The 10401-nt window shown below is 33.8% G+C and overlaps 1 protein-coding gene across 1 annotated transcript; it reads right to left on the bottom strand.

The window, feature by feature from the left end:
* Window positions 1-5359: 5359 nt before the first annotated feature.
* On the bottom strand, window positions 5360-8818 carry LOC107458229 (cation/H(+) antiporter 15). Its single transcript, XM_016076426.3, has 4 exons — window positions 8538-8818; window positions 7174-8175; window positions 6628-7028; window positions 5360-6189 (listed from the first exon to the last, which is right to left on the bottom strand). The coding sequence occupies exons 1-4, from the start codon at window positions 8787-8789 to the stop codon at window positions 5448-5450; spliced, it is 2397 nt and encodes a 798-aa protein (XP_015931912.1). The 5' UTR covers window positions 8790-8818; the 3' UTR covers window positions 5360-5447.
* Window positions 8819-10401: the final 1583 nt, after the last annotated feature.

The following is a 10401-nucleotide window of genomic DNA, read 5'->3' as shown; positions in this document are numbered from 1 at the left end:
AATGTGACATTGGAGATTTACAGTTGACAAGGGAGGATGATATAGAAGACCCCACTGAAAATGCTTCAAAGAATTTCGATGATATTGCGTAATGCTTATACGAAGAAATTTAACGTGATTTAAAAAGGATATTTGTGTCATGAATAAGTTAAATAAACTCAACGATGTACGTCATTTTCTTTTGTTATAAAAAACTTGTGTATTTTCGATTTGCAGTTAAGTCTTTAATGTATTGTGCGTTTCATGAATAAAAGCAAATTTTTTGTTTCTTTCACCGGTTTTTTTCGTCAAAAGTTAGTTTACATCAAATCTTTAATGATGTTTCAGTTGTTGTTCTTAATACTGTAGTTTTGGTAATCTTGATATCAAATATTCGATATCAATTCCAATAGTGTTACGATTTTTAAATATTAGTGAACATAACCATAAAGGTAGAACATGACAAATGAAAATTGAGGACATTTCTTCATCCTGTGCAAGCACAACATTCGCTATAGAGCTTCTGTCAAAGAAATTTGCCCAAATTACCAACAAGGGAGATGGTAATTGTTGTTTATTTGCGTTTAGTTTTAAAATTGTCTTAGTATATTGTCGTCCGTTTATTTTTTCTAAATCACTATCTACTGACTTAGGAGTTATCAGTTTCTTCTGGACATACTTATTTTGTTGTATGCATGTTGATATTTTCAGTACTACTTGAATATTATGGGGAAATAGTTCTTGACAGTTTAGATGGAAAAGAGTCTGATTTAGAAGACAATTTAGATGATATCTCCTCTGTTAGAATTGACAGATCCATGCAGTTTGATCTTAATATGGTTCCAGAAGAAGACAATAAAATATTAGAAGACCAACAAAGAGAAGATAATATACATGTTATCAAAATGTGCTTTAATCTGAACAAAAAGCCATTGTATGGAGATGACATATTAGATCCTGTAAGACGTGAAATCTATAGATTCTTGACAGAGTATTTTTCGCCAGGTCAATACGATGTTGAAGAGAAATTTTGATCTTTTATCATGAGAGTTACGTTGATTCCCTTAATTTAATGGTTTGGGTCGCAATTTTACATGTTTATTAACTTTTAGAGTTTTTTATTTTGGTTTAGTAAGGCATAACTTCGAAGAAGAGTAACTTTAAGAGTTAATAGTTAAAATCGTCCATAAAAGATACTTTGGTCTCCATTTTCGTCCCTGAAAGATAAAATTAATCAAATTTGTCCCCCAAAGATATCCTACTTGGTCACGTTTGTCCTTCCATCATCTCCGTAGCTGAGTTGGCAAATGGCCACTGATGTGGGCCGTTAACTGCCAATGTGGCAGACAACCAAAATAACGCCGTTTTGGTAGAAGGCTCACCTAGCCTTGAAACGTCACCGTTCTTCTCTTCTTCTTCACAGTTTTTCTTCTTATTCTTCTTTGTATCATCTTCAATTCCCAAGCCTTGCAATTCATGAATGCAAGGTTCTTCTTCAACTTCCCCCAATTTAGCTCCTTCTCCAACCACAATTTTATCCACAACCTCCTCCACTTTGCAGCTGCTACCACCAGAGACCTTCACCTCATTGCCGCCTTCTTCGCACCCTTTCTTGACGGCACATGCTCCGGGCAGCTCGTTCTCTAGCTCGATCCCAATCACAGCATTGGAGGTTCCCTCAGCTGCGGGTGGCCAGGGTCGTTGACGCAATCTCTAGCGGTATCATCATCGTCATCAGAGAAAATTGCGGTGGCGGACTTCATAGCAGCAGCTGCTTTGAGGAATGCTTGGTGGATGGATTCGGGCGGAAGAGCACAATCTTCGACGCCTGCATCTTCGAGGCACAGGGTAGGATCTGGTACAGTAACCCGTGTTGTTCTTTGGTTGACTCCATTGGAAAATCAAGTTGCAATTCCCAATTAGATTTTTTGTGATTTTTAAATTTTGTGAAATGAAACCCTATTTGCTAAATCTCAGGGAGGAATGTGGCGATGACTTGAACCTCACTGTCTTTGGTCTAATGGCAGAAACTGTTGTCTGAAAAGATTCAATTTGGGGTGATGAGGCATTAATGCAAGAAGCTTAGAGAAAGATCTGAAAGTAGAACAATTAGGCCTTGAAGCAACTGGTTTTGCCACAACTACTCTCTCAGCTTCATCAATATCCATTTTCAGTCAGTACTTTTTACAAATAGATGGTCTGTAACTTCCACTTTTCCTTAGAAATAGCTGGAATTCCCGTTGAAATGGCTAATGCTGCTATTGATACTGAATTTTCAGGAGAAGAACCTCCGGAATTGTTGTTTATGAAGGAATTGAAGAGGAGGGGGCATGACTCCTACATCATTGCTTGAGGATTACAAGCAGGGCAACTTTGGAGTTGACGAAGAGGTGGTTGTGAATGAACAAGATAGAGGTCTCCTGCGGAGAAATGTTGTCTCAACCGATGTAGAGAGGGTCTGGAAAATCCTCATAACCGTCGCATTCTTTTCAGCTCTTTACTTGGTAAGATCTTTTCCTTTCAACTTCTGCATGACTCTTTTATGCAGCTATTTTCATGTTCATTAATGCATAGATTATCTTGGCCATTAAGATTTTTCTTTCGGCGATTGACTGGTTAGTTATGACATGTTGGTCTTACACTAACCTATAATTTTGTAATATTGAATGCTGATGCATATAATCTTTTAGAGAGTAGGATTTGATGGTTTGGTGTGTACTGTGTTGCAGTATTTTGAACCAACTTTTGTCCATGATGCAAGCAAGATGTCACTATCACCTCCCTAGTATGTGGATCCTTATGCACTCTTAGAATATGCAAGCAAGATTTTTTTGTAAAATATCACCCTGGAACTTGTTACTTCTTGTGTATTGTGAATTCATCGCTGACTCTATTTTTTACAGTTACATTTTTCTTTTTGCATATATGAATAACATATGATATGTGAATTTGAAATTTAAATGAAAGCTCATCAGGTGAGGCATTGCTAAATATTCTTTAATTTTTCTTGAAATGTCCGGAACCTGACAAACAATGAAGGGTTGACTAATTTCTAGGAATTTAATATGGTGTCTTAAGCAGGAATTTCTCTCAACATTACTTTTTGGACAAGCATATGAATAATGCTCTTAAGAGATCCTATTAAAGACTAATTTGACTAATTTTTAAATTTGAGGGATGAAAATGATTTACGTCTGAACTTTCAAGGACTATTTTGATTATAAAAATTTTTTTACATGTCAAGTGACACGTGGCATGCCACGTGTCACTGACCTGCCACGTGGCGTGCCACGTGTCACTGACCTGCCACGTGGCGTGCCACGTGGCACTTAACGTGACACGTCATCGTCCAACTGACGGAAGGACTAACGTGACCAAGTCGTGTATCTTTCGAGGACGATTTTGATTAATTTTATCTTTCGAGGACCAAAATGGAGATCGGAATATCTTTCAGGGATGATTTTGACTATTAACTCGTAACTTTAATTTATGCTCGTTAGAACTTTATCTTAAGTATATAAATATAGATTATGACTTTATTTTTATCTTTTACATTTATGTTTGAATGCAAATTTAAATGATAATATAGTAAATGAGAAAATCTTATTGGTAAATTTGTTCACATGAGTTAACATATATAACTTATTTAACTTGTGAACTTTTTTACGCAAAATGAATCTAGAAATAGTTTTACAAATTTAAGTAATAATGATTTAAACATATGTAGTTTGAAAAAGTAGTGTTAACTTAACTAGATTATACCCAGATGCTTATTACTAAAAAAAATTAAAATATGTAGTTAAATGTATTTTTCGGCGGTTGAAAGAAAACCGCCGCAAAATGTAAAATAAAAATTCACCCCAAGTTACATATTGCAGCTAGGGGTGTGCATGGCCCGGCTCGACCTGAAGACCCGGCCCGGTCCCGAGCACTTTAGGGGCTAATTTGGTGTAATTTCATCGGATCTAAGGTTGGGTAAGGGTCTAAAAAATAGACCCGGTCATTATTTCAGGTCGGGTCTGGGCCATGGCTCGGGTCACCCGATGTCGGCCCGGTGGCCCGGTCATCATACACAATTAATATTTTGTGTTATTAGTGATGGATGATGGCTATTCTTATGTGAAATTTAAGTATTGTAAACTTTAATGTTTTGTGTTATTAGTTATTATAAGACTATAAGTTAATGTTTTATATTTAAAATACATAAGATTTTAGACTAATTAATGCATAATGTTGTGTTATTTGTATTGATTTAAATATTTGATGTTATTATATAATATTAGTATTGATTATGGTTATGCTTTAATTTTAGAGAAGAGTTGGTTCTTGTTATATTTTTCTAAGTGAATTTTACCATGTCAAATAATAGTTGGAGCCTTGGAAATTTGGATATTTTCACATGCTAGCTTATAAGAAGGTATCAAGGTAATGTAATGTTAACGGTCCGGTTTTCACTCGGTTTTTATCCGGTATAATCGTGGCCCGAAAGTGTATAGGTTTCATCGGGTCCAGGGTCGGATTCGGGTCTAATAAATAGACCCGGTATATATATCGAGTTGGGTCTGGGTCACATCAAACCCGATTTCACCCGGCCTATGCACACTCCTAATCGCGACGATTCTAGAAAAATCGCCGCAAAATAAAAGGCTGATTGCAGTTCCACTCTTAACCGCCGCGATACGCGCCGTAATTATTTATTTGGCGGCGGTTTTATAAAACCGCCACAAAATTTCCACTGCTATCTGCAGGAATTGCTGTAGTAAGGGGAGAAATTTCACAGTAATATAAACCTATTATAGGTAGAAAATAAGAGTATATAAGTAAATTTACAATTCATTAATGTTTTTTAGACTTTAATATTAATATGGATTAAATTGTAAAAAAATATATTATAAGAACCCAATTGAAAAGAAAAAAGTATAAGGATCTAATTGAAAATTTGGTAAAACTATAAGGACATGCAGAATAATTAAACTTTAATATAACTACAAAAGTAACATGAGTGTCATGAAACCACTTTTCTCGAAAGCTTTTTCTTTTTATTTTGCCTTATATTACTTTTTATTTTTGAGTTCACCAAAAGATCAAATTTTAAGTTTTTTAGACATAAAGTTTCGATACCATATTATAAAATCATTTCTTTCAAAAATTTAAATTGATATAAGAGGAGACAACATATATAAATGATTATATCTTTAATAATAAACAAAATAAAATGTTTTATATAATAGAAATAAAATTGAAATTTAACCTAGATTAAAACAGTCAAATTTAATGTGTAAATAATCATTAAAAAAATTAGATAATTACATAAAATACCTTAAATTATATATATCTATACATCAAAATTAAATTGATAATATATACATATATGTACAAGAATGATTTCCTTTTCTAAAATTGTTTTACGGGTCTAAATTCTAAAATCTATATGTTGTTGATAAATCTTCAATATCCAATATGGTTAATCATACCATTGGCCACACCCTTGTATCACGTGGCACTTCCACAACATTCGGGGGTCTTTCTTGCCTAGGATGATGGTTCATAAGACCATTATTGGAATCCATATGAAAATCAGGATGATGATAACCACCACCACCAAACCCTAACATTTGTTGCTGCACCACCATAACAGAACCATCATAACTAGAATCCGAAGAAACAAGCATGTCGCCTACAACACCAAGTTCAGGATACTCATTCCACTCATTCATTCCATTAAACAACGATGAAGATTCACCATTCGCATGCCGCCTACCCACCATAATCAAATCAAAGCAACCATTCAAAGACTTAATCGCACTAATCATCTCAACACTATCCCTCACCACTTCTTCTCTATAGTCATGTCTTTTGATTTGAATGCAGTGCTCTACTTTAAACTTATGAATTAAATCCCCATCTGGATCTCTCATCATTAAGTTCCTACTTTTTCTTCTTGGCTCTATTAACCTAACCACTGTAACACTCACATTAGGATGATCCGCCATGCGCATCGCGTAAACCAACGCTTCGCGATCGTCGGAGCCTTCTATGAACAAGACTCCGACGCTATAGAAGGAAGCAGACGTTAAATAATTGCTCTTGCTCAAAGTTCCACGATCAACCAGTATTCCTACCGAACAAGGCGCAGTTCTCAATATTTGACGGTTGAATGCCCTAATCGGATGCGCTGATTCAGTTACTACACCGTTGGAACTCCATTGCCTGTGAACAAAAATATTTGAAAAATAATAAAAATAAGTTTAAATTTTTTAGTTTGTATTTATTAATTATTGTTGAAATAAATGAATAATTTTGTTTTAACCAAAATAAAGAGACTTGAATTACGATCTTTAAGTGAATATAGAAAAATTATGCCATTTAAAATATAGTTTATTGGCAAAATAAATAAATAATTTTAAATGTAATAGATATATCATTATAAATATTTTATATATAAAATTATAAAAATTAAGTTAAAGATAAAAAAGTATACGTAATTATTTTTTTTGGTTAAGTTGATAGTTAAAAAATAATTAGATAATAACTTAGTTAAATTTATTAAATTATCTAATAATTTTTAACTATTTAAATTTACATAAAATCAAGTGTATTTAAATTTTTACCTAAATTAAAGAAAGTAATTTTTATGTTATTACTCGCCTGTGAAATGGGACGATCAACATAGAGACCCTTTTCTCCGCGGCTTGCATGCAAACCTCGTCATGCATTGTTTCATAAGGAGAAATGGATGAGAAGAGATTGACGACAAGTTTGTCGACATTTTGCTGCTCGTAAGATCTGAAAGCGTTGATGATGTGTTGAGAATGGGTGGAGTATAGGGAATTTGTTTTGCTGCTAGTGGATGGTGTGTTTTCTTCGTTGTGAATGCATGCCATGAGGAGGAGTTCCACGTCTGGAGATGCATGTTCAATGGTTCTTCTTCGGTTTATGGCTAAGTACCTCTTCGAAGGGTCATATAGGAATTTCACTAAAGGTGTGGTTGCTCCCGTTAACCATATCATTGATATCACCACATTGCCATATGTTTCCGTATCTATAATCTGCAACGCATTTAGGATGCCTTTTAGAAATAAATTAGTCACTATTCATATACTTTTCCATATTATTTTCATTAAATAAATATGAATCAATAAATCATTTCTTAATTAGTCAAATAATATAGCTGATGATGTGATTAGTTCTTACCTTGAGGTACATAGAACCTTGCAAGTAGAGCATTTGAGTGATGCCCTGTGCACTCATGATAAGACCTAAGGAGAGAGAATCAGTGACAGACATCTTGCAATAAAGCGAAGGCAACATTGCTCCAAAAATCTTCCCAAGGAAGCTACTTATAGCCAAAACCTGCACAACCGCAAAGCTCGTTGCATCAAGTGCAAAGGAATTAAACCTTGCCCCACAGAAAAGAAAATACAACGGCAAGAACACTGCCGAAACCAAAGCATCCAGCTTCTCACTCAACGCTGAGCCCAAAGGCGGCCCATCAGGCACAGCAAGGCCCAAAAGTATAGGCCCAGTCATAAAATGCCCCCCAATAAGCTCACTAAACAACGCAGACAACAACATCATTACGAAAATCATAATTATGTAGGCTTCCTTAATGGGCTTTCCTTCCGGGGTTCGCCTTATCATCCACATTATGATGGGCCTACAAACAAAAACTATGACAGCCACCAAGAAAAGGAACGAAAGCGACGCCATTTGCAACGACCTAGAGCCCTTCCTCAAACCATGGTGTGAGAAAACTGAAGTTATCAAAACAGCAGAGATTGTTCCAGAAATCATGGAGGAAGAAACGGCCAAACGGCCAAGCTCAGAGTTCAAGAGCTTGAGATCTGCGAGGTGGCTTGCTGTGGAGTGGAATGAACAGCTTGATAAGTAGAAACAGACGTAGAAGATGGAAGTGTAGAGGTTTTCTTGAGGGAGCAGGAATAGTGCGCGGAGTGTGAGGGCGGTTACTGCGGTGAAAACGATGGGGAATACGAAACAAGAGAGTGCAATTGCCCACGTTTTTTTACCCGTTGTGACTATTGAGGTTAGGTCTATTTTGACTCCTATGAGGAACATGAATATCATGCTGCCGAAAAAGGCGATGGTCTCGCTCACGTAGAAGGTTCTTGGTGGGAACAGATACTTTTGAACCACACCGATTTGTCCCAGGATGGATGGTCCTAGTGCTAATCCTCCCTGAATACATCTAAAAAATGTTACAAAACAATTGAGGAGCAATCATGTATTGGATATTTATTACGAGCACTAGGACACACCACTAAACTATTATTTTGATCTCTCAAAGATGAATTGGGTATTTATAACGAGCACTGATTTACAATTTATAAGTATTGGCACATCAACCATGTATAATACTTTCAGGTATAATCTTAAACTTCACAAAATATATTTTCATTTCTTTGTAATTAAGAAACTTGGAATTTGGTTAAAACAAGAATTATGAATACATACATCTTACACAAATAAAAATTCGAATCAAACCTATGATATTTCTTTACTCTCTAATATATATTGAAAGATTAGAAGCAATAAATTACCAGCATCTGGGGAACAAAACTACTTTGGCCAAAGGGGGTTAATAGGAGTTGTAAGGTTGTGGTGATCAATGCAACAACGGAGGTTTGAAGAATAAGCACTGGCATTGTGTAAGACAAAGGGTTATCACTGAAGAATATTCCTCTTGACCTTGCAGCCCTTGTGAAGCGTTCACACACCCATATGGTGTTATTAGTTGTGGTTGCCTCATGTCCCAAGGTGGTTGTTGAGGCATTCAATGTAGCTGTATTCATGACTTGTTGCGAAAATCAACAAACTAACAAGATAGAACAAATGCTCTTATGAATTGAAGAGAATGAAGGGGGAGGAATTATCAATGTAGGGTCAAAATTAAACTAATAATTATCACCAAATCCTTGAATTGCAAGGATCTAGCTCATGGAGATCTTGCACCACCATTTTTTGTTATAAGAGTCAAATTATTAATTAGCTGGCTTCAAGTGGTAATCTTAAATTGTGGGTTATGAGGCAATCTTAAAATTAGTTTTGTTTTGTGATTCCTGATTATTAGTGGAGGGTGATGATTTTATTTTTAGGAGGAGAAATTGAAGGTATTGGGCTATGGGGGGAGCCATGTAAAACTTTGTTACCATAGCCACAATATTCTTTGCTCTAGTTTAAAGTGTAGAATTTTGTGGCGTAATGCTCTATTTTATTGGTAGTAGTAGTTTGGTTACATTTTGGATTTATGCGCTTAAATAGGCAATAAATATCTATCAGATTTAGATCTACAAGTCTCTCTTTATTTATTTGTGAAATTTTTTTTAAAATATTATTTTTATTTTTACTGTCTTTAAAATTATTATTTTTAATTTTTAATTTGATTTAATTTTACGACATTTAAAATAAATTTTTATAATATTCAGATATCCACATTTTCTGTTAAAATAGAACAAAATTTGAGTAAAATGTTACAACAAGGATGAATAAGAATGGATGGTCATTTATGGGTGGATTTGATTTCTTATGTTGAAAAGAGCAAATTTTCGTGACAAAGTATAATTAATAAAATTTGAAAAGTAGAATTTGTTTGTCTATAAAAGTATAAGGTTTTTAATGAGACAGTTTCTGTCACAAATAATATTGTACTCTTTTTCTTTCATTAAGATTTTTTTTTTACTGAATTTTTTTAGTAAGGTTTTAATGAGACATATTCCTAAATAAGCATCCAAGGAAGAGTGTTACAATAAAGATGGATAAAAATGGATGCTCATTTATGGGTGGATATGATTTTCTATGCTAAAAGGAGCAAATTTTCATGACAAGATATAATTAATAAAGTTTGAAAAGTAGAATTTATTTGCCTATAAAAATATGAACGAGGCAAATGAATTTTACACACACAATTACAAATACTTCTCTTTCTTTTTCTCTTTACAGCAATAAAATTATTTTCTCTCTTTATACATTATTAATAACATCTCTCTATCCATCTTTACATTACTGCATATAAATATATAAATTATTTTATCGAGTTAATTATATTAATATTAGAATTTTCTAGTTATATATCTTTATTTTATATTTAGAACATCTTCTTTATTTATTTCACAATATAAAACACTTTGTTCGGTAATAATTTGAGAGTGTCTTTTTCGTGCTTCATAACATGGTTTTCATTAGTGTATATAGTCTAATTTTTTTAAGAATATTGTAATTATACAGAAATTAATATCGCCACTTGATTTAAGTGAAAAATGAGTAATTAAGAATGTATTTATTTATTTTGTATTTTAAAGACACATGTTAATATTATAAAATAAAAAAATATTTATTAAAAATATAAAAATATTTAAAAAAAATTTAATGATAAATTTATCATGTATTTTAAAGATATATATTAGT

The sequence above is a fragment of the Arachis duranensis genome, chromosome 7 (assembly GCF_000817695.3).
Source record: "Arachis duranensis cultivar V14167 chromosome 7, aradu.V14167.gnm2.J7QH, whole genome shotgun sequence".
Classification (NCBI taxonomy): domain Eukaryota; kingdom Viridiplantae; phylum Streptophyta; class Magnoliopsida; order Fabales; family Fabaceae; genus Arachis; species Arachis duranensis.
The sequence above is the reverse complement of the archived record's forward strand: the minus strand, read 5'-3'. Positions and strand labels throughout refer to the sequence as shown.

Bases quoted from the DNA above. Each gene is read 5' to 3' on its own strand.
- LOC107458229 (XM_016076426.3), bottom strand. From the start codon at position 8,789: ATGAATACAGCTACATTGAATGCCTCAACAACCACCTTGGGACATGAG. The intron at 8,176-8,537 runs GTAATTTATTGC...AGATGTATTCAG, and splicing joins GTTTTGTTCCCCAGATGCTG to GGAGGATTAGCACTAGGACC. The intron at 6,190-6,627 runs GCGAGTAATAAC...TTTTGTTCACAG, and splicing joins TTGATCGTCCCATTTCACAG to GCAATGGAGTTCCAACGGTG.